The following is a 25,305-nucleotide window of genomic DNA, read 5'->3' as shown; positions in this document are numbered from 1 at the left end:
TGCAGGTCCGGAGCTCATCCCAACCCGTGTGGGTCGTAATGAAGAGGGGCACGCCGTCGCAGGGATAGTTTACACGCCTTCTCTCCTGTGAGTTGAAGACGAGGGCCAATCTGTCAAGGAAACATTGACTGAAATTGCCCCGTGGAACGGCAATGCCTGGTGACAGCCACTCGCACGCTGCCAGCCACCAGAGTCACACCACCGCCCTGTATTGACAAGCAAATTATAGTCTCCAACACTCAAACGCAGCCAGCAGGATTCATTTACATCCATCAGCCCTAAACCTTTGTTACCTTGGTGGGGTTTTACTCTCTTGGATGGAGATGGCAGAAAAAGGATCCCAGACTGTTATGACAGAGGAGATTGTGAGGAGCCTGCGTGGCCAACATTAAGACTGACGGAGCGGCTAGCCTCGCTGACTGGATGGCTGATCACATTACCTCTGCTGCATTGTGGGAATTAATTCCTCCAATAAGACAATTTTTAAGGTTCATATATTTCACAATCTAAACTGAGTAAATTGGTGAAAATTATACCTTGCCAAGAGCCTGACAGGGAGAGATATTTTAATTAGGGGGGCTGAGCCAATGCACCAGGGTGTGTGTGTGTGTGTGTGTGTGTGTGTGTGTGTGTGTGTGTGTGTGTGTGTGTGTGTGTGTGTGTGTGTGTGTGTGTGTGTGAGAGAGAGAGAGAGAGAGAGAGAGAGAGACATGAGAAGTGGGTTTGGCTGAACTAAGAAAGTTTAAAGGGTTAATGCGTGTGACCCTATACTTGTTCTTTCTTGATGATGCATGAAAACCAAACTCAGAAATGTGACCATTAGTGATGATGATGATTATGACGACGATGATTCTCCACACACATCAGAGGCTGTGTTCAAATGTTTGAATAAATTATAAAAGCCCAAACAATCTTTTAAATTGTTTACTTTTCTTCACAGGCAGCCGATGGTTTTTCATTGGTTTTATTATGTTCTTAGAGTGCTATCACTTAAAACTATAAAATGATATGATCATAAATTATTTGTTTCTGAGGCCGAAGTCGCATGTTTTTCATCACGTGCGGGCTGACGACACATGCTGAACGTGACTGCTGGTGCATCTGAGTATACCACAGTGCCAGACAAAGAGTCTCCAAATCTCCTCTCGCCACAAATTACATGACTCGTATTTGTAGTTCTGTTTCCCTTGTTTACAGTATTACCAGAGCACTTTTTGTCTGCTCCCTTTTGTCCTGATGAGACCTTTGTTACATGCACGCACAACACGGCGCACGCGTTCGCGCGCACACACACACACACACACACACACACACACACACACACACACACACACACACACACACACACACACACACACACACACACACACACACACACACACACACACACACACACACACACACACACACACACATTTCTTTTCAGCCAATCTGTTTCGTAGTTCTACTGCAGGCCTGAGGTAAGGATAGGCAGGGTCGCCATTATCACCACAAAAAGGGAGGAGCCGATTCTAACTTAATCAATTCCATGCCTGGCTTGATATGATGTTTTTAATCATACCAGGCTCCCAATGCTTTGTAGAGGAAGTGGCGGCAGTCACATGGATTGTTGATCCCAGCTATGGAGAAAAGGGCATGTTTGACTAGCCTTGCTGTTTTAAGGGGAGTCTCTGTGCAGGGTAAATAGCAGCCAGCAGGCGGAATATATGACAGGCCGACAGACTTCAATTAATGGGAAATGCACCTCTTTTTGTTTACTGTGTTCTGCAAAGGTCAGCCAAGTCATGGTCTTGGAGGCTCTGTTTTTGCCCATTCCCAGGGTTAGATATATTATCAGAATTAATGACTGCAGAGCTTCACCCCAATCTTCAGATATACGACTATCCCCTTTGACCTCACACACCACTATAAATAGACACAGTCACATCAACTCCAAAACCATCACTCTCTCCTAATGGCTGTCTGTAAAACACACAGAAATGCAAACACATACAAACAGAAACCGACTGTACACATAATCACTTATGCACCTTACATCTTGAAACGTACGCACACACGCACGCACGCACGCACACACTCGCACACACACACACACACACACACACACACACACACACACCCTCCCTAAACATGAGCAGACTTGACACACCTTCCACACCTCTGATAGTCCTTCCCATGACTGCGTGATAAAGCGCAGCTCTCCAGATGCAGCTGCAAGCATTGTTAGAACTTGCCAAGGCTCATTAACGCTGATAGTGATAAACTCTGAAGGACAAATTGTGCACATGTATCAGCGAGAAGAGACGTTCCCGTCCGCTTCCACCTCTCTCATGCAGCTTATTGCAGTGTCAGTGAACATAACATCTAATCTGTACCTCTGAGTGTCAGTGAACATAACATCTAATCTGTACCTCTGAGTGTCAGTGAACATAACATCTAATCTGTACCTCTGAGTGTCAGTGAACATAACATCTAATCTGTACCTCTGAGTGTCAGTGAACATAACATCTAATCTGTACCTCTGAGTGTCAGTGAACATAACATCTAATCTGTACCTCTGAGTGTCAGTGAACATAACATCTAATCTGTACCTCTGAGTGTCAGTGAACATCACATCTAATCTGTACCTCTGAGTGTCAGTGAACATAACATCTAATCTGTACCTCTGAGTGTCAGTGAACATAACATCTAATCGATGTGAACAACTTCAATCACTACAGGTGACAAAGCAGCCAGTGAGTGATGCCCGGCCTATACAGTATATGCATTATTTTTTTCACCCCTGTTTTTATTTGCACTAATATCTGTACTCAAAACTTGTGATCGATCCGCCATTTTCAAATATAGATCAGTTTTAGACTGACAGTTCCAAACGACGCTGTCATCTCACTGGCTAATTTCCAAAACAGGCAGTACTGTTAGTGGTAATAGCATTAGTGTGGCTGTTAAGAGGATTCTGCTTCCCCTAGCCACTTGTGTGTGTTTGTTATGTAAATAGAAGTCAGAGAAAGTAACCAGGGGAATACATATCATCAATTTTGAAACAAAGAGCATGCTCAGGGTTTAGAGAGGTCTTGATAATGGCAGCAATTATAATCGTAATGACTTTGAGGATTGAACGCAGATAATTATCTATAATAAACAATATGGCCCGGGGTTAGCCCCTGACCTGGGTTCAGCCTCTGTAAATGCTGTGTGAGAATCCTCCTGGAGGAGCCTGCAGGGCTTGGAGCCTGTCCCAGCGTTTTCTCTGGTTCAACACATACTGAGTCAACCCCCCTCGGATTCTTACAGAACACACATCGCACACCTTTAAACGTGGAATTGAAATGTCCCAGATTCCGTAGTTCCCCCCTTCCCCCATGTCCATTCCTTCTTCACCTGTATTTGTCTTCTTCAAGGAGACGAAACAACAGACTACATGGATAAACCACTGGTGTAGAGTGTACTGCACATGAGAGCAATTATAACGTCATTCCTTGTGCAAGGAATGTAGGCTACTGTACACACTATACAGTATGCACAGTGAATTGTCTCATGATCCAGTCACTATGATGCGATTAAGGCAACTGGAATGATTCTCATTCCCTCTAATAACTATTATCATCCACACTCCTCTGTCTGGCAGAGCGGGGGGGGGGGGGGGGCTAAATCCTCTATAAAACAGGCTAAATTACATATGTAAGGTGATAAGCTTGTGTGAGCTGGGGGTTCCAGGATTATTTAGTGTGCAGCTCATTACTTAGCATACAGCTGCTTAGCCACTCTTTGTGCCCAGGGCTTGGCGGGCGTCCCGACCATTCTTTGTCGTAGCACATACCTGGAGCTGGAGGGGGCTGAGTCCTGACGCTGCTGCAGCTGCCATTGTGGATGGAATGAACTGCACTGGGTAGTTATCACCTGTCAGCGAGAGAGAGAGAGAGAGAGAGAGAGAACAATGAATACAGGTTGAGACAATGAGCGGGCCCATGGCGGCTAGGCAAGTGCCAACACAGCTCCTACAGTATAGCCCTGGAAGTGTTGCTCTGCGGCAGTGATGTGGCACGTTGCGTGGAGCCCTCGGCTCACAGCCCAAACATCTGCATCAACAAAAGGCTCAGCTGGTCTGACTGGAGAGGGATTAGTGAGGAACGTGCACCGTACCCTGCTTCATTCACCTGCACTGTACCCAGGACCCAAATCCTCAGGATGCATTTCACTCTGAGAGTGGAAAACTGACCCTCACGGGTCCATTCCAGTCCATTTTCAGACTCTCACAGTTGAATTAGCACTGGCGTGTGCGTGTGTGCGTGCGTGTGTGTGTGCGTGTGTGTGTGTGTGTGTGCGAGTGTGTGTGTGTGTGTGTACGGGTACGGCACGCGCGTGTGTCTGACTGTCTGTGTACACCTACTTACTACTGCGTGCGTGCGTGCGTGCGTGCGTGCGTGCGTGCGTGCGTGCGTGCGTGCGTGCGTGCGTGCGTGCGTGCGTGCGTGCATGTATGTATGTATGTGTGCGTACGTGTATGTACTGTAAGCGTCTGCAAAATGTGTTTTGAATATCTTCCCAGGTTTTAGCATTTATCCAGAGGAAGCAGCGTGTTCTCTCAAGCTCACCATACAGATGTAGACTTGTCTTGCTATTGTCTGACACCACATTGTTTGTTTCACACTGATAGCTTTGGCAGCAGAGTGAGAACACTTGTAGGGGAACTGGTTAGAACAAGTGTGCAGTTACAAAAACACGGGGGAAAAGAAAGAAAAAAACACATTCTTATCTCACATATCACAGACACAGACACAGACACAGCTCTCTAAATAGCAGCTCTATTTTATTACCGTTACTGTGCTGTTAGCCTGCCATCAGCAATCAGCGAGTTTGACGGACAGGGATATATATATAAAAATAAATAAAAAAATGTGTCTGTATGATTGATATCCAGAGGGGTGCTGAGTGTGTAACTGAGCACCAGAAGCTTTCGCACACTCAACCTAGTGTGTTGAGACAGACAGAACAGCCCCAGTGAGACAGGCCAGCACAGCACTGAGCACTCGCAAGGGGGAGGTTGGATTGAAGCATGTGTGTAGAAAGCGGGGGGTGGGGGGGGGTTGGCCTTAGTTCAGACCCCACTTCTGCCTGTCACTTCTCCTCACAAACATATGGAGCCATTAAGCCACAGACATGAAGGTAAATGTATATACCTTCTCTTTCACTTTGCCCTCCCTTGCTCGCCTCACTTTGCAATCTCGTACAGCGCAGCACATTGTGATACAGCCCATGGAAATTCAATCCCCATTTAGGGGCAGGGGCGAATAAAATCACACAGGAGAAGTGATTTCAAATTGTACTGGGTGGGATGGGAGGGTCTGCTATGAGGGTGGTTATTTCCTCGTCTTTTTTACACTATCAGTTTCTCCTCTCATTCTCTCTCTCTCCTCTCTGTCTGTAAGGTCTGTCTGTAAAGTCTCTCTGTCCATCTGTCCACCTCGCTTTGTCCACACTCTGTGATGTACGATGGGCAGGGGAAAAAAATTGTTGGACGTCTTTGGATGTCATGTGAAATCTAGAAGGGTCATGTGCTAAGTGAGTACACCAACACTGCCTGGGGGGAAGGGGTCTTGAGGACACAAAGTCTGATGGCACCGTGAAGGCCCCACCAGTTTCCAGTACCCTGGGAATCATCACCGGGGAAAGGGTTTGAAGCGGTGCCCACTATGTGGGACACTCTGCTCTCATGGCCGACCCCTCCGCCCGGGATATACAAGCACCATGACACCATGGCTGGGTATCAACGGGCCAAATTATCCGTCATAGGCCTGCGGGGAGCTGGCATATTAGGCTATATTAGACTTTTATCAGCAGATTACAATCATATCAACATAATATTTATTATGAGTTGTGATAAAGAGTACAGATAAAATACTGTGGTCATTATGTTTATTCATTTGTTGAACTCCCGGTGTGTAAGGACCGTTAAAGCTACTATACTTAGGCATATAATGATGTTGTGTGAAAATAGATGATCAACGCGACTGTGAGCTCATACAGTAGATCCGCTTTCTTTTATTTTTTTAACATTATTTGATTTATTACCTTTTGCGCATTTTATCATTTTTTATAAATAAATATAATAATAATAATAACATGGTTGAAAGTGGTCAAAATTACTTTGTTACTACAGTATAAAATATCTTGCCATGTGAAACGGGTGCAGGTCTTTTTTCCGACAGCATATTGATCCGAAACCTCAATCCTAACCTAACCCTAACCGCAAGCACGGGAGCAGCGCATGTCGGACCAGCGCTTTTTCGCATCGCAGCGAATGTCCCCCCGCTGCGGATCGGATCGTTGCCCCGTCGGCTAGAATGCTGTCGGAAAAAAAGGCCGCCTCCCATGTGAAACACATTTTCACAAACAGCAGAATAATCATGAACTTGAGAGAGAACAAAAAAAGCCCCCATATGTTTTTGCATTATCCCTACATGCATGCAGAAGGACTTTGGCGAGGCAGTGAACTATGGCGTCGCCGTAGAACCATGGACTCAGTGAGCAGTCCCTGCAGCAGGATGTCTATGAGGCAGACCGGGCCTCATCATCATGACCACAGAGTCATTCCACGCCGGGGCTCCATTAGTGGCACATCAGACCGAACGCCAGCACGTCCGTTTAAACAGAGCAGGGGGACGGGGAAGTTGTGCCCACGTCTATTTGTTTAAAGGATGACTCGGTGTGTCTACGGGTGTGCCTCTCCACCGTGCAACACCGGGCCATTGAGCACAGCCAGTGCATGGGGTGATGACTTATCACTATGGCGCTGGAATGAGTCTGTTGCTATGTCAGCTCCGCAGGGCCGGGGTCATGAGCGCCCGGCCCCTGGGAGTCGTCTCATAATGATGACATCAGATTAGTGTGCCTTAGCTTGGACGTGAATGCTTGGCCACTTGTTTTGTGGACAGAAGGACGCGGCTGTGTCCTACCCACCCTGCAGGTGGTGTGAACATTGTCTTATCTGGATATATTGTGTTTTTTCTTTTTTTTGGTTTTCAGTGGTTTTCAGTGTCGGGGCTGTGGACCCCAGGAGGGGCGTGCAAAGGGTACCAGACAGGCCAATTGGACAGGAAAGTATATACTTTTTTTCAATTCACATTATGTGATGTATATATATATGTATATGCTTCTTAATTTGTTCTTCTTATTTTTTTAAAGCCAATTTGCAATAGAGGGGCTGCAGCCAGAGACTACAGCCATTTGGGGGTCCTTGGCATGGAAATGTTTGGGAACCCCTGGACTAAAAGAGCCATTCTGGGGCCCCCCTCTCTTATTTTCTACTCAGACTCATGCATTATGCAGGAAGCGTACACACGACCCCTAGCCATAATAGCTCCTGTTATTTGAACTAAAACATTTCCCCGTGTCAAACCTATGTGAGAAACACACTGGCAAAAGACTCTCCCCTCAGGCACTTTGTTTATGCTGTCATGGCTCCATAGTTCCAAAGGAGCTGACTTTCTTTTTCATCCTGTGGTTTTATAGTTAATTCATTAACTGCACTACCACACCCTTTAATGTCCTGCAACTCACCTGCTGCCTTCCCTGCATTCACCCTCCTATGTTCTACTGCTGTTTTTATAACAGGATCATCTTACTCCCTTGCTTTCTTTCTATCAACTCTTGTCCGATGGAAGCAAAAATGAGAAAACTCCTTACATGTGCAATTTCTACTCCGTTTGATTCAAAGGTGAATATGCAGTCCAAGGGAATGGCTATACGTCCGGGGCCAGGCCAGGCTATATACCTGTAGAGTAGAGGCCAGGGCAATCCAAGCCATGGATTTCTTTCAATCTTTAATAACAGTAGCATATGGTGGTACATTTCTAATTTCCATTAAGGTGAGCTCACACAACAACATAATCAGGGATATTTGGGATAGGGAACACCCCTCCTGACAATCGGGGGGCTTGATTGGGAGTGAATATCGGGTAAGATTATAGTCTATTGTGAGGGGTTCAAAGATCCCGATTTGCTCATAGCCATAGGCTTTTTCAAACACGTTTGATATTTATCTGGTTTTGATATTAATCTGGATCATTACTGTGTGATGTGAACACTTGCTATTTTGTGCAACTACACCATCGTAGTCGCACAACACCATCAAACAGGGCTATTATTATGTTGTTACTGTATAAGAGAGGACGAGTTGAATGATATTACCTGCCTGGTATTTACAGTGTCAGTGACTCAGCTGATGTCATACCAATATGTTTGTTTGTTTGTTTGTTTGTTTGTTGTTTGTTTTGTTTGGACTTGCATAATGGAGCGTCACTCTTTGTGTCAAAAGCAGAAAGGAGGGAGGCATGCAGCAGCAGCATTTACACCTTCACCATTAGTCTGTCGCTGGGGTAGGTACCCTCACAAAAACATGCAGTAATCCTGGTCACTAAACTGCCTCCCCCTGGCCAGCCGGGGCAAGGGGAAAGGAACTGGTTGGAATAACGTGTTCCTTCCACGCGCTACGTCCAACCAGGGAAACTCCCCCCTGTCAGGTGTAACGGAGCAACTTGGACACTCAGGCATGAAGGAAGCATGAGTTCAAGTCTGTTGCTCTCCCCTTGTCCCCCATATATGCAGGGGACTAGGTTGGAGGAGGGTGTGTAGAGCCCAGGATCACATTAGATGATTGACACAGGGGTGAAAAATGGGTTACAAAATCGTGGGATAAAAAAAAAAAAGAAGTCTGTCGCTGACATCATCCCCACAGGCACCGTGCAACTAGCCTTCCTCATCACATTCTTTCAACATCTAATCCCACTGTTATGTGATAATTTAAATATAAAGACAAAATACATGAGAGAGGAACTGACGGCAAAATAACGCCAATTATCATTGTTGTTTTCATGTAGGAAATTGTCCCATGTGGGGGCTTGGGGTTTTTACTATGTATGTCACTGCAGCTCTCTCACCAGTAGTGATTACAGCCAGAACACTCCTGTTACAAAACACTTTCATGTTGAAGACATGTTTACATTCCCCCCATATCTATTGTTCCACTTGAACACTGCCTTGGACTTGAGCAATCCAAGGCACAGGCCCAAAGACTGAGCCTCTGCACAGGCCCAACGACTGAGCCTCTGCACAGGCCCAAAGACTGAGTCTCTGCACAGGCCCAAAGACTGAGTCTCTGCACAGGCCCAAAGACTGAGCCTCTGCACAGGCCCAACGACTGAGCCTCTGCACAGGCCCAAAGACTGAGCCTCTGCACAGGCCCAACGACTGAGTCTCTGCACAGGCCCAAAGACTGAGTCTCTGCACAGGCCCAAAGACTGAGCCTCTGCACAGGCCCAACGACTGAGCCTCTGCACAGGCCCAAAGACTGAGTCTCTGCACAGGCCCAACGACTGAGTCTCTGCACAGGCCCAAAGACTGAGTCTCTGCACAGGCCCAAAGACTGAGTCTCTGCACAGGCCCAAAGACTGAGTCTCTGCACAGGCCCAAAGACTGAGCCTCTGCACAGGCCCAAAGACTGAGCCTCTGCACAGGCCCAAAGACTGAGTCTCTGCACAGGCCCAAAGACTGAGTCTCTGCACAGGCCCAACGACTGAGTCTCTGCACAGGCCCAACGACTGAGTCTCTGCACAGGCCCAAAGACTGAGCCTCTGCACAGGCCCAAAGACTGAGTCTCTGCACAGGCCCAACGACTGAGTCTCTGCACAGGCCCAACGACTGAGACTCTGCACAGGCCCAAAGACTGAGCCTCTGCACAGGCCCAAAGACTGAGCCTCTGCACAGGCCCAAAGACTGAGTCTCTGCACAGGCCCAACGACTGAGTCTCTGCACAGGCCCAACGACTGAGTCTCTGCACAGGCCCAACGACTGAGTCTCTGCACAGGCCCAACGACTGAGTCTCTGCACAGGCCCAACGACTGAGTCTCTGCACAGGCCCAACGACTGAGTCTCTGCACAGGCCCAAAGACTGAGCCTCTGCACAGGCCCAAAGACTGAGTCTCTGCATGATGCTACCAATAATGAACCCTGCAGTATTACATACACTACTTCACATTAACCTCTACCACCCCCCAAAGGAAACCGTCATATGATTTAACATTTATATGATTACATTTTAAATTAACAACTTTCAACCCAGTGTGCCTATTTTGTGCATTTTGTGGGCACAAATGATTTTCTTCTCTTCTTTTTTTCCCTCCAAAAAGTAGCAGAAATAGCAGATCTAAAAGCTCACCGTATGAAGTGGTATATCGTCTATTTTAGCTATTGTTGAAATAGGACTTATGTGGTTAAAGGCTGATTTATACTTTGTTGACCGACCATGTCGGACAACAAAAACATCAACGCAGTTAGTTTTTCACTTGAAAATATATCAACGTGGTGGGTGGACACGGTATAAATTCACTTTATAAAGGGTATATAGAGAGAGAAGGGGGGTGGGGGCTGGGGGGTCATTACCTGGCTTGTAAGACATTCCCGGTGGGAAGAGAAAGCCTTGCTGGGCGGCGGCCGCTGCTGCCAGACTGCGTTGGTCGTGTGGAAAAATGGGGATCATGAGCGGAGGCATGTGACCCTGGACCTGCTGAACAGAGAAGGAGAGGGAGATCAGAGAATGGCCCGAGCACAGCCACGGAGACATAGAGCCACGGAGCCCACGCAGTGGGTGGGTGGGCAGGGGTGGGGGCGACCAGATCACAGCTGGTCTTAATGCGTGCTGACAGGGGGCTCTCCGGCAATGACGGCCCTCGTGCGCTCACACAATACCTGGCCGAGCCGACGCGGCTGCTCTTAATCCAAGCCACAATTTCACCTCGGCACATCAAAGAGCCCCGACACACGCCCATTGTTCCACTATCAGTCAGAGGGGGAATGACACGCAGGATTGCGAGGAGGAGGCGGCGGAGGAGGAGGAGGAGGCCGCGTGTAACGTTAAGCGCTCTGTAGAGAGGTGACGCGCTGAACGGAGTAAGACTGATGATGACTGACAGCAGTATGAGAACACACAAACAACGCCACTGCTGCAGTAGACACAGCATGTCAACCAGAGAGTTATCTGACGCTTTTCACAGATGCCCGGTCCAATGCGCACGCAGGCGTGCGCACTCGCACAGACACGCACAGTCGCGCGCACACACACACAGTCACAGTCACACACACACATGCCTGTACACACATTAACATAACAGACAAGGGGAAGACTGCAGCTCAGATATATAGCATTTCGTCCCATAATCTTGGATGAACATTTATACAGACGATAAAAGCCTGTGCATTGCAATTCAGTAATTTACTACAACTGTTTTCAGCTGGGGAATAAAAGGGAGGCAGGCCTAAAAGTGCTTGCTACTTGTGATATTTCATTTTAATGTCTGAGGTCTCTCTCTCTCTCTCTCTCTCTCTGTATCCTCTCTCTCTCTCTCTCTCTGTATCTCTCTCTCACTGTCTCTCTCTCTGGTTATCTGATGCAGTTTTAACCTTCACCATTGCACCTGCAATGTTATCTATTGTGGATATTAAGACCAACTAACAGAAGCAAATGCATGAGTTCTGAATGTGATTGTGTGTGAGACAGAGCCAGGGGATGGGTGTCAGATGTATAGTGAGTGTGTGTGTGTGTGTGTGTGTGTGTGTGTGTGGGGGGGGGGGGGGGTCCAATCTTACTGTCACCCTCTGCTTCCTGGCACTCTATGATGGGGAGCAGCCTAGCTAGCGCGGGGCTGCGAGGGTTAATCTAGCACTGAGCCAGGCCACCTCAGGGGAACCTGCCTGGAAAATAGGTTAATAAAGGTCACCCCCCAAAATAAACACTTTACAGAATGTTTCTCCATTCATTCCTCTTTAAAATCAACTTGCAATAAAATGGGTCTGGGTGCAATTACTGCCGCTGCATTGGGGCATGAAATCAACCTGCTCAGAGCAACGACTTCTCCCCCATGTTAGCTGAGGTCTGCTTATGATCTCCACGGCGCTGCTCCCCCTGTTTGCCCTTGACTGGCGTTGTCAGGCCCAGTTTCTCTCAAACCTAGCAAGCTAGACCTACTTAAAACCACTTTATTGATCTGTCCAGAGGTGCAGAGCTAGACTAAAAACTAAATAAATAGAGCCATTTTGTGTCTAGCGAGCTTTTACAGAAGTGCAAGAGTAGAAAGTACATTATAGAAGAATGGAAAAGTATGTAATTCTTTTGAATGTGTTCCTGTAAAAAAAAAAAAAAAGTGCTGTCGCCACAGAATGGCAAATGGCCTTGGAGACTTCGAGAAATGACCTTAAATAAATAAATAAATACAAATCTTTTTTATAGAATAGGATATTGTGTTCCAGGTTTCCAGGCTGAGTGGATGGAAGATGGATTTGGGCCTTGCATGTATAGAACATATGGAAAAACACGATAATTAATGTCACAACATGAGGTAGAGCCAGTGACAGGCGGAGTGATACACTGGGGAGCGCAGCCTTACTCTGTGTCTGTGCATTTGGACTATAAAACCAGATGAAGTCTGTTGCTGAAAGCACTGCACTTACCCTCCCTGAAGCCCCCAATGCCTTCACAAGGCTTATTCTACAACTGCATGCACTGCAATGTCATGTACTGTATACTTTATATATTAAAAGTTTCCAGTCTCCAGTATCCAAATATTGAAGCTGTCGTAATCTTTAGGAAGTAAAGAGGTAAGCTATCTTTTTTTAATTTTCACCAATGTCGAATTCCCATTTTTCTCCTTGCTTCTCTCTTTAGGAAGTGAATAGAATCTTAACCAATTAAGTCCTATATACAATAGTTTGTCATAATGACAAATAACAAAAATAACAACACGTAAGCACGGACGCACACGTGCGTGTGTGTGTGGGTGATGTTCATAATCGAACCGGTATAAGGACTAGTTTTAGCAATTTTTGAAAAGTTGTAAAAAATAATATATTTTTCGTCTTTTATTATAAATCTTAAAAATGTTGTAACATTTGTCCAAAATAGGGATCCCTACCGGGTTTAATCTAGTCAAGTCTCAACCCATCAACTTTGTGGGTGAAAATGTGGTTGATGTTCAATAATATTCTTTATATAAATGCAAATGCAACCAGAAAACAATTAAGCCTCATCCAGGTAAACAGTGGTTTCAAGAGTAGAAATACTGTGAGGCTTCTCTTCTTTATCACTAGAGCGGTGCCTGTGGAGCACGGGACTAATTGGAACGATGCAAGTTGGAAATGCATGGCCACCCAGTTATTATGGTGTCCCTTTTATTGTCTGGTCATCGTGATGTCAGCTGTGTCCCCTTTTATGGCCATATATGGAGTTCTTTGTCAGGCATGCCCTAGCCTGAGCTAACGTGTTAGGTTTCTGGTCTAGAGGGGCGGGTCGCGGCTGAGATTTGCGCACGCCCTGATTGGATCTCATCGATCTGTCCGTCACCCCCGGCCCCTCCTCTCCCCCCTAGTGCAGCGCTACGTCACATAATTTGGAGCGACGCCCACCCGGAAGGGTTGACTCCCACTCTTAGACCAGAGCGGCCAATGCGTTCCTCCAGGCTTTCAATTTTTGCACCAACAAAAATGAAAGCACGGTACCGAGGCTAGGCATGCCCAAATATGGAACTATGCAGTGTTGTCAGAAGTGATGTCAGCTGTGTCTCCCCTTTTATGCCCATATATGGAGTTCTTTGTCAGCCATGCCCAAATATGGAGTCTGGCCCGGGCAGAGGCCTTTTCTGGCGGTTCTGGACAACCGTGGGTCCGACCGACTCGACACTGAGTACTGCACTCCCTGTGGAGGTGTGGGACGTGTGTGTGCGTGCGTAAGTGCATGCGTGCGTGTTTGTGCGCGTGCGCTCATGTATGCACGTGTGTGTTCCATACCACCCTTTGTGATAACACCCGCCCCCGGCCCCCCTATGAGAGTTAGCCTCAAGTTCATCTATGTGTGGGCCCAGTGCCCAGAATATTTCTATTGCCAAGATGATCTTGAGGAGCCTGAGAATGAAGTGGAGCAGATGTGAGCGGGGGGTGGGGGGTGCTGCGAAGGGCCGCACCGTCCCCTCTCCTCATAAATACGGCAGCATTGTTTCCCTGGTACCGCCATCCCTTTGTCTTAGCGACCGCTAAGTACTGGATAATGCCATCTCACGCCATCTGCCCGCAGGCTTCATTAAAGATACATGAACGGGGTGTCTTATGAGGAACAGGTGCTATTGTTTGTCCCTGCAGACCCGGTGGTAAGGATCGGACTCGGAATACTTGAAGAGGAGCATCTGTAGTGATCAGTCAGACGGGCGCTGCCAGCACACACACCAACAGAGGTTTCCAGGGGAGAAGCTCAGCCACGTTGCAACATGTATCATCAATTCAGATGACCTGATGAAGGCTGTAGCAGGCCAGCTACAGCGCAGTCTGTTCCCTCTCAAGGAGACGCAGTTATACACTGGACAAATTATCAGTGTTTCATTTCACCGCATTAACCCTGGCGTGAGCATGTCAATATAGGCAAACATTCCAAAAATGTCAAAGACTTTAAAACTCTTTTTTTCCCTGGTACGTATATATCCAGACGTCGACGCTAGGTGGCGTCATATCCCAGGTCCGTATGTACCCCAACTATACTCCATCTATATAATGTTTGAGGCTAATCACAGTGCAAAGCAGTTGAAAGGAGGATTTTCAAATCTCCATAAATCGGACTCCAGGATCGCTTTCCTTGGTGTATCTTCTGCCATCCACATTTTGGATTTAATTTGTGCCTTTGTACCGCGACGCTGCCGCCATGTAAAAGCTTTTGACGAAACGTAAACAGTGTGTGCTTGTTCTAATGTGTAGCGAGTGTCGGGGGGGGGACAACGGGTATGGTGGCACTGGGAACTGGGGTTCATGCTAACAGCTAGCCACAATAAAAAATTGTGAAACTAGCAAGATGTACAAGCATGTGACATCGCAATTCACAACATGTGAGCTTGTAGATAGACTGATTTAGCTATTTGTGGCATGATGAAGTGCGAGTAACAAGTAAAGTAACAAAAAGGGTGAATTTGGTTATATTTGTATGCTCCCAGAGTTATAAATTAATTTTGCAATGTGTATGAGGAATAAAACCAACCTACACACTGCAAGTGGAATACTAATGATAATAATCTGATGGTGTAGTACAGAACTATTAAGGTCTGCCTTTAATCTTTAAAAAATACTCTGTCTGTCTTTCCAAAATGTTTTTTTTCTTTTGTAAATCAATTTAAGATATATATTTTTTTATCACAGTTCTTTCAAGTGGGGTCCGGGCGCAGTATCAATCTGTGTACAACGGAGGGACAGATTGTGTGTGTGTGTGTGTGTGTGTGTGTGTGTGTGTGTGTGTGTGTGCATGCGTGCGTGCGTGTGTGTGTGTGTGTGTGTGTGTGTGCGTGTGTGTGTGCATGCGTGCGTGTCTGTCCATATGTCTACACTATAGTATAAGAACCCCACTTCAGACACGGTGACTCCATAACAGTGTGAGTGCAAATGGAGATGTACACTACACTAGATGTACACTAGATGTACACTACACTTGTACAGGGCATTAGAGCAGTGGTTCTCAACATGGAGATGTACACTACACTTGTACAGGGCATTAGAGCAGTGGTTCTCAACATGGAGATGTACACTACACTTGTACAGGGCATTAGAGCAGTGGTTCTCAACATGGAGATGTACACTACACTTGTACAGGGCATTAGAGCAGTGGTTCTCAACATGGAGATGTACACTACACTTGTACAGGGCATTAGAGCAGTGGTTCTCAACATGGAGATGTACACTACACTTGTACAGGGCATTAGAGCAGTGGTTCTCAACATGGAGATGTACACTACACTTGTACAGGGCATTAGAGCAGTGGTTCTCAACATGGAGATGTACACTACACTTGTACAGGGCATTAGAGCAGTGGTTCTCAACATGGAGATGTACACTACACTTGTACAGGGCATTAGAGCAGTGGTTCTCAACATGTTCCATGGAGATGTACACTACACTTGTACAGGGCATTAGAGCAGTGGTTCTCAAATGGAGATGTACACTACACTTGTACAGGGCATTAGAGCAGTGGTTCTCAAATGGAGATGTACACTACACTTGTACAGGGCATTAGAGCAGTGGTTCTCAAATGGAGATGTACACTACACTTGTACAGGGCATTAGAGCAGTGGTTCTCAACATGTTCCATGTCAAGGACCCCCAAATGAATGTGTATCTTGCTGTGGACTGCCAAACGAAAATGATTTGTGCGAGGGACCACCATACAAGATAAATCTTTTATTTTTATAGCAAATCTATAAGCTCACAACGTATCACAGTATAGTTGGCTTTAACCACATGAACCCTCTGGGGCGATTTAGTGTACTAGTGAGAAAAAAGGGAGCAGACAGAGTATAGAGTACCGGGGGAACCCCGGTCAACTAAGTCCAACAACCTAATTTGTAACAATACAAGAACGGGTGAGACAAAAGACCTTCCTCAGTACATTTGAAGTTGTTATTGGGTGCAGAAATCTGCATTAACCTATTAACATATTCAAAATATATTTAACTTGTGATGACACCAGAGCCACAGATCAGCCATAGGAGATGGTACCACATCCACCCGTGGAGGATATGGGCTCCAGCTGTTACTGGTTCACACATAGCTCCCTCCTTCTCTCCATATAGTGAGGAGTGGAAATCAGTTTGCAGTGGTGGAAAATAACTAAGTACATTTACTCAAGTAATGTTCTTAAGTACAATTCTTAGGTACTTTTACTTTAGTCTACTCTACTCCACTGCATCTCAGGCTATTTAGATTACTAATTTATACCTTGGATAAGCCGTTCACACCATACTTTGTAGATTTAGATAGTTAACCCTAATTTTCAGAAAAGACAAGCTACAAGCTCAAACCATGTTGCGATGGAGATCTGCTATTCGTAAAATAATTGCACATTTTCACAAAAGTTTGAAATGGGATGGTCTGCATAAGTACTTAATGTATCCAGTACTTTTGTACTTTATCATTGGACTTTAATACGTGTCCTTTGCTGGTAACAAAGAGCGTATTACTGTAACATTGCTACTTTTACTACAAAAATCAGAGGGCTGTACTTGCTCAACCGCTGCACCTTTGGTGATCCATTTGAAGGTAAAGTGATCTGGAGGAAGCTGGCAGCAGCGCTGGCTCCATCCCAACAGCAGCACACGCTGCAGTAGAACTGACACCAGCCGGGAGAGTGTGTGTGTGTGTGTGTGTGTGTGTGTGTGTGTGTGTGTGTGTGTGTGTGTGTGTGTTACAATAACTTCCTGAATACACTGCGTTAAAAAGTGAAACTATTGTAGACGTTACTGAGGAACATGCACGCCACTTTTGGGCATGTCATTATTATAGGCAAGAATGTTCAAACATTTTAAAAACCAAATAAAAAAATAACGTTAAAATTAAAAAGATATCTTTCCGACCATTTTCATTCTCAATTAAAATAGCAGATTGACAATCTCAGAATTTGTGACGCCTTGTGAGATTGCCAGATTGGATCTGTTATTTTTGGGGGGGAAAAGAAAAATAAATGTAATAGGGCTGAAGTGGTTACGCTACGGCTAAGTGTCTCAACGCACACAGCTGGACAAAAACGTCCTTTTGAGTGGCACTTGTCAAAGTATGAATAAGCCTTTCCTCCTACTGTACTTCCCTTTGAATTGATCATGTAGTCACATGTCACATGAACCCTGCAATGCTACAGCTAACTATAAAAACAAGAGAGTTACACAGATGCATTACAAAGAAGACACAACAACTTCACTCATTAGCCTATAATTCACAGAGTTACACAGAAATACTACAAAGCAGACACAACAACTTTACTCATTACACTATAATTTGTTTTTGTGTGCGAATACACAATGCACCTTCTGCAGCTCACGGTCTCTGCCAAACCCCAGCACGTGCACATACATACACATCAATGTAACACTGTGATCACAAATTCTACCATGAGTTTGGTCTGTGTCTGACTGTCAATCAGAAAAATAGATCGATAGGTTTGTGATGGACTTTGATCTTCCAGCCTTCTGTGTGGAATGAAAGTCAGGTCTTCATATCCTCACTTGAATAAAGCACATTGTCTCCTGCTTCTCTGCTCTGGAAGTGAGCGCAATAAAACAGGGGCACAATTCGCTAGAGGTTCAGGACGGCAACAAAGGGTCCTTGTCCTGACCATACCTACACAACCTTTTCCTTGACTTCCTTCCCTCGACTAAAGAGGGCCAACCCCTTCTCAAGTAATAGATTAACATCTGGAGGCAAAGGGCTGCATTATTCGTCTTCTGTAACGTGTTCACTGTAGGTGTTCTCATACATGAACAATACACTCTGTTGCATGCCTGCGTTTCAGTCCTGCCTGTGGCGTTTGACATAAGGTGAAGGAAAACAAGACACTTGGGTGAGGTCAGGCCATATAGAGGGAATAACCAATAGATGACTTCTTGTTCCACTAATTACTTACACAGCAAAACAAGCTCCCTTGGAAAACGGCCATTTCTATATTAAGTCAGCTGCAGTCTAAAAGCAGGGCAGTCCCCCCCACCTCCGTCATCCAGTGAATGCCCACGCACACACACACACACACGTGCACATACACGCGCACACATGCTCGCACGTCGCACGCACTCTCTCTCTCACACTCACACACACACACACACACACACACACACACACACACACACACACACACACACACACACACACACACACACACACACAGAACATTGTGTTTAAAGAATGTGGCCTCTACTGTATTTTCTATTTTGTTTAGGATGGGGGATGGAGGGCATGAAAAAAAGAAGGAATAATCTGGCATGGGCTCACCATAAAATTAAAAAAGGTTTGCAGTAAACTGGCCAAATCCACGGGGACTCCCTCAAACAGCATGTGTAATGACGGGACAGAAGAGAACAGACATAAACAAACCCACCAGTGAGTCTGGGGCCACCATCGTTAGCCCACATATACATCCTTGCTCTATGGAAATGGGAATAAGTGAAATGCCTCGGACCCTCATTCCAGGGGGGTGAGTGTGGATCTAAAGAACTTTTGACATAGGGTAGTCAGATCGCCTGCTGCAGCCATCCAACGTGAACAGGGTAGGGGGAAGGGGTAAATGGAGGGATTTAAGCATGTGAAGCATTGGGAATTCTACGGGTGTAACCGCTATGGAATATCAAACACTCAACACTAACAGCACAGTCCTTCTTCTTAGGCTATGAAAGAAACAAATGCAGTGTCTTTCTCCTTCTTCTCTTTTAGACTGTTTTGTATTTGATCAAATTTTATTCATAAAACACCTAATATAAGTACTGCCAAATATGAAAATATGACATGAATGAATATTTACATAATTCACTTGTGAGCCTACACTGTAATTTATGTAGGTATGCATTCTGCAGCATTTAGTCACAAGAGTGCCTCTATTTTTAAGGCGGTGTGGGGAGTCTAGAGGAAGTTAATGAGAGAATGCAGTGTGTCTGATAGTGAGACAGAAGACCACCCCTAATCTAATAATGGTATTGTCCGGCTGGACTTCCCCTCTTTCCTGTCCTGAGCTGATAGACTGCCGCTCTGTCTTCACTGGTGGCTCCCAGCTGCTGGCTGGGGCCAGAGAGAACAACAGAGCCCATTCTCAGCAGAAAGCAGGATTGTTATGAGGGGCCACTTTATTACAGACACGAGTGTGTTGAGACTTTAAAATACACTCGAATGTCATGTGCATGCCCGACGGCAGGCAGGAATAATTATGAAAAAGAAAAAGAAACAAACAAAAATAAAATCTACAATTTAGTATCTATGAAAAACCACGCAGCACAGAATGGCCCATTCATTGTGTTCCGTTTGGGGAATGCTTGGACTCTCCTCCGCCCGAAAACAAAAAGGGTCTTTTTTGCGTCGGCCATGGGCTGAATGCTTTGCTTTGCCACCCCAGCCCTAAGAAAACACGGGCCCCCTTTCTCCCTGCCGGCTGCCCGCACACAGTAGATCCCATTAATGCAGCTCCTTCGCCCCTGTGAGCGTGCCCACTGCGGAGGACGATGGCTGCGCAAAGCCAACGCAAAGACAAAACAGTTTGCTCAACATTAGCAGGGAAAACACAGGCCGCGCAGGGAGGGAGAGGAAACTAAGTCAACATCACACTAGAGGATGTGTTCTCCGTCAACTGATATTTTCCTTTTCGAGGGTCGGTGTACAATGGATGTTAAGTGTAAGCCCTCTGCCTTCATCCCAGGAAGGCTTCTGGAGACTGATAGAGCTCTGAACAGGTGCTTTGTAATGATATTCAGAAGGAAGAGGGACATACTTTATTCATCATAGATTCCATTTGGCTCATGTTGGTATCAGTGACATTTGTGTAAAGTACTCATGTTAAGTTATCAGGCTGATCAGATTATCAGAAAGCGAGTGCAATTTCTCTGATGTCTGATGATGAACATGCACTACAAGGATGTGTTTGATTACTGTTATCAGTGGTGATAACTGCTTGGAGGCTGCAGGTTTGTGGAATACATTACTTAGTCCCAGGGCTTGTTTAAAACCCCCTCAGGTAACTAATTTAAAGTCCTCCTCAGGTGTGACATCAGTTGTTCATGCACTGTAGTAGCAGCCTCTCTCAGAAGGAGCCTGCTCATTGGGACTATTTAAACTGCCGGGGTGTATAAATAGAAAGGCAATTGAGCCATGCTGCTAATTTAACAACAACAATAGATCTAAATTAACAACAGCAACAGATATATATATTCTCTCCATTCTTTCCTCACTGGAACAGACATTGTTTTATTGTATACTAGTCTATTAAATACACCAAGGCAATGTCTATATATTTTTACACACTATTATCATTAGGTTTACTTCAATGTTCTAAGCTTATTACTTTTTACTATTTAGTAGGCCTACCCTACTTGCATTATACCTTGTACATACAGTAAACATTTTAATATTGAATCTTAGATTAAGTTGTTGTTCTTTGCTATTATTAGATTAGGACAGACATTGTTTTTATTGTTCTCACAAAAAAGCATTTAGAGATGTTTGCAGTATTGAGTGAAAAGTAATTCAACAAGCCTGTCTGTGTATACAGTACTAACCTAAATCTACACAGCGTGCGTTAGGTAAACGGACGGTGCATTTCACCCTGGGGAAAGACTAAGTTACAGGTCTCCTCTAACCATGCACTGAAGACATAATCTGACAAAACCCACAGACCCAAACCACCCAGACAATTCCCACTGTTTATATTGCTAAAGCACGAATTTGTTTTAACAGGCCAGCGACATTACCGTACCAGCCGTTCATCCACTTAGCTTAATTTCCAAACTATCAGCACCATTGCTGAGGTTGTATCTATTAAGCCATTTTTGTGGATCATTAAGTTTTAACAGTGGCCCGATAGCTTTATTGTTTAAATTGAACACGACTTTATTTAACGTCAGCATTTCCTCTGGTTCCTGACAAGAAGTCACATTTCATAACTAATTAAATTGATCCCTCCCTCCCCACCATCAGAGGCCACTAAATGGAATTATTTGTATCCAAGTGTCAATATATTAAATCACAGGGGCTAATGAGACGGGTCACCGCTTTCTTTTATCTTCAGTCTCGCATGTGCACATCTTCATCAGCTAACAGTCTCCTTAAATGGAGGATGAACCAGTTGGACTGCGTTCGCCTGGGCGGGAGCCAAGCCCATCTGACTGAGTTGTTAATGCCGTCCCATAATCCTGCTAGCAGACCAACGCAGTGCTCTTCAACACAAGGGAAAACCAGAACACTCACACCGAGGCATGTGTAGGGGCACGCACCACGGGCGCACGCACGCACACAGACACACACACTCACGCACACACTCGCGCACACACAATCATTCCTTACTCTATTATCCTCTTATTATCATGCGGTTATGTTCTAGCGGTGTTAATTGGGGAACTTACACATTTTCTCTAACAATGTCAATTTTTTGTGCTTTCTGCCAGTGCATTAATAAGTCTCTTGCTGAGGAAATAATTTTGTGCCATGGAGACAACAAAAGCAACCGAGAATACACAAATTAGCATCATTATCTTACTGCAATTACCAGAGAGCTTTGTTTATTTAAAGTTTAATGTTAAATTATTTACCATTATGTGGTTACTTGTGTGCCATGCCTCGCTAACTTGGCAACCAAACAAAATCACTGGCTTAAATTGCTGCTCATTTGGATGCCAAAGACAAACCCATATTATAGCCTACTTGCAACACAATATTTGGATACACACAAATAATTACTGCATCTGTGTGTGTAGCAAGTGAACATTAGATTATTGTGTCTGACATATTACAATGGCAATAAACTACAGGACATAAGGAAGAGTGGCATTTACACTCTAAACAAGAATGGCCACTTGAACCGTGAGTCCATGAATCATTAACAACAAGCTGTTACTATGGGCTCATACCTCCCCCCCCCCCCCCACTCACTTAATAATAATAACTCAAAAATACAATCCCTGTCCATTAAGACAAGAAATATTGTGCGTCTGGATAAAATAAATAGATAACAGAAGCAAAGTTTTGTCAAATATTAAGACACTACAGTAATAGTCTACTCGATCTTTTCGTACAACTAGAGCAATATTATAACTGGCACCAAATAGGAAAAGACGAGGGAGATCATTTCAACAGAGCATGCCATTGTGTGTACAAACCCAAGAGGAAAAGACATTTTGAGATGTGTAGATCAAAAGGAGAGCTTTCTTTACAGTGGCCCCATGCGGGCTACAGAGAGAAATTCAGAGTTTCAATTTAACTCTTATACTCTAATAAAAATGGAGCTCGTGGCTAGTTCACACATCTGTCATTCTGTAGAGTAGACTATACTGTTGTTTGTCTGTCCAATCCAAGGTTACATTTTGCTGTGGGGGAGGGTGCAAAGATCGTACATCTAGGCTTAGTAGAGCAGAGGGATATTTAAAAATGATCTTTAATCTGTGCACTGTGGTCACTTCATATTATTTAACCCATACACGTCCCTCACTGTTAACTTCACACCGTTAAAGCCACATGAGACAAACACCTTTACTTTGAAGTTTGCGCTGGCAATAAAATAGTGGCCTTTCCCTTTTAACTTTTTCTCCGGTTCTCTTTTAAGTGACCCACACCTACAGTATGTGCATGAAGACACAATTGTGCACGCACACACAAAGGAAACTGGCTTAAATCACATTCAACCTGGATCTGATGGTTTTAACTATTGAATCATATTAGGCTATTTATTATTCACAGTCCCTAGGAAGCTATACGTGTCGTGTGCCAACCAGATCAACCTAATAACACTATAGCAGATGTCCTGGCATTGTCTTTCTCTTCATTGTTGCATCTGGAGATGTTTCTTTTTTAAGGTTAGAGCAACAGTCATTACAAATGTCTGCCTTGGTTATTAAACAGTAAATAATACATTGATATTGTATCAGCATCCACCTGTTACAGACATTTACATTTACCCAACAAAAGTATTCTGATTAAAAGCCTCCTTGTTTCATCTGGGGAGCTCCTTTCTCCGACCGCTGTGTGAAGATAAAGTTCAGCCTGACCTTTCAGCCGATATTTATTCTCTTGATGTGTGTGTGTGTGTGTGTGTGTGTGTGTGTGTGTGTGTGTGTGTGTGTGTGTGCGCCCACGCGTGCATTCACGTGTGTGTACGCTAACTGAGTGTGTGAGCACAAAATGATCTGCATACCTGTGTGTGCGTGTGTGTGTGTGTGTATATATGTATGTGTGTGTGTGTGTGTGTGTGTGTGTGTGTGTGTGTGTGTGTGTGTGTGCGCGTGCGTGCGTGCGTGCGTGCCAAACCATGGCTCGTGTCGTGCCAGAGCCATCCTTCAGGAATGTATCAACTGGTACCATCCTCATGCGCGGGATGCACTTTGCCTCGTGCAAACGCAAGAATTTCCACCCAGCCTTGATCTCTATGAGAGGCTTCTGAGGGCAGGAGGGGCTATAGACAATACAACGTTAATCTAGTTTTATGGAGCTCTGCACTCCATCAGAGCACAGCAAAAAATAGCCAGGTCTTGACCGAGTTGGTTTAGCAGCAACATACGTTTGTTTTAGTCTACCTATGCTGTAGGACTTACAGTACCCATATTTTACAAACTTGTTTTATCGATTGCTAACATATGAAACCCTGCTTTTAATTCCCATGTTAATTAGAAAATATATATCTGAAAGGATCAGCCAGCTGGCCTACAGGAAGACTACAGGTGATCATTGATGTTGTAATGCTGAAAGGATATAGGGTAAAGTGGCTGTGATAGTCTATGAGGGGACCATTCAAATGCTCATTGATGCAAAGGATGAATAAAACCAACAAAATACCATAGATCCAGTGTTATTTTTTTTAAATGTTGCCCTATGCTGAAAGATGAATTACTTCTTACCTATCAAAAACCATTCTATGTTAATATGTTTGTTTTATTTTTGCTGTCTATCATATACTGTAACTCCCGTATAGGGTTAAGAATCCCTCCTCTGAAATGGGAGTTAATCTCGGTATGATATCCCAAAAAAGCAAAAACTTTACTTTACAAGCAGAGGAAATGCCTCATATAGCCTTGAGCTTTAACTTTTGATAAGCCCTGAATGCTGTAATCAAAACATCTGTTATCTTAAAACAAGTGACATTGTAATCCAGAAGGACAAATACTCAATATCTCTCTCTCTCTCTCTCTCTCTCTCTCTCTCTCTCTCTCTCTGATGAGAAAGGATGAAAAGAGAGATGGGTGACTGAAAACTGAAAAAATGCAGTTTGTTGCATTGTTACAAACCTCTCTAACTACTATTCCCACCCAACATTATGCAAAAAAACTAAACAAGAACGAAAAGAAAGTACACATATAGCGTGCCAGCAAGACTCTCCAGTTACAGTCCCTGTGGTTTTATTGTTTGGACTCTGACAGTCCTGTTAACAGTGGCCACTGATGTGATCAGTTACATCATCAATATGGGATGTCTATATGGGGTGGCTCGTACCCTGGAGCCAAACCAGAAGGTCTTTGAAGGCCAGTAGGAACCCCAGTAAAGCCAGCTGTTCTGCACACTAACAGCAGGGTAACTCAATCCCCCAACGCTGCTTTACCACTTTGCTAAAAGTCTGTGACATACAAAGCTGGAAGCTTGTTTACAGTACTAATTAAGTCAAAGCTGTTATATATTAAAGGGCCTGTTTTTTTTCTTCTTCTTTACAGACGACAGTAATAAAAACAGTGAGTGCCAAGAAAAAGATACTTTATTGACTTGCCCCTGCTTCTCTTCCCA

The 25,305-nt window shown here is 44.8% G+C and overlaps 1 protein-coding gene across 6 annotated transcripts in view; it reads right to left on the bottom strand.

Moving 5' to 3' along the window:
- sox6 (SRY-box transcription factor 6) overlaps window positions 1-25,305 on the bottom strand; it is a 173,709-nt gene that overhangs the window by 43,129 nt on the left and 105,275 nt on the right. For 4 of the 6 annotated variants that reach the window (XM_080760745.1, XM_080760748.1, XM_080760747.1 and 1 more), the window contains 2 exons: window positions 10,441-10,564; window positions 3,821-3,900 (listed from right to left, as the gene is read on the bottom strand). In XM_080760745.1, the coding sequence (XP_080616871.1) occupies window positions 3,821-3,900; window positions 10,441-10,564 (204 nt within the window). The remainder of the gene's footprint in view (window positions 1-3,820; window positions 3,901-10,440; window positions 10,565-25,305) is intronic. The other 2 variants (XM_080760746.1, XM_080760749.1) reach the window with 1 other exon arrangement.

The sequence above is a fragment of the Protomyctophum bolini genome (assembly GCF_963924005.1).
Source record: "Protomyctophum bolini genome assembly, chromosome: 1".
In the NCBI taxonomy this organism is placed as follows: domain Eukaryota; kingdom Metazoa; phylum Chordata; class Actinopteri; order Myctophiformes; family Myctophidae; genus Protomyctophum; species Protomyctophum bolini.
Note: the sequence above shows the minus strand (reverse complement) of the source record. Positions and strands in the feature narration are given on the sequence as shown.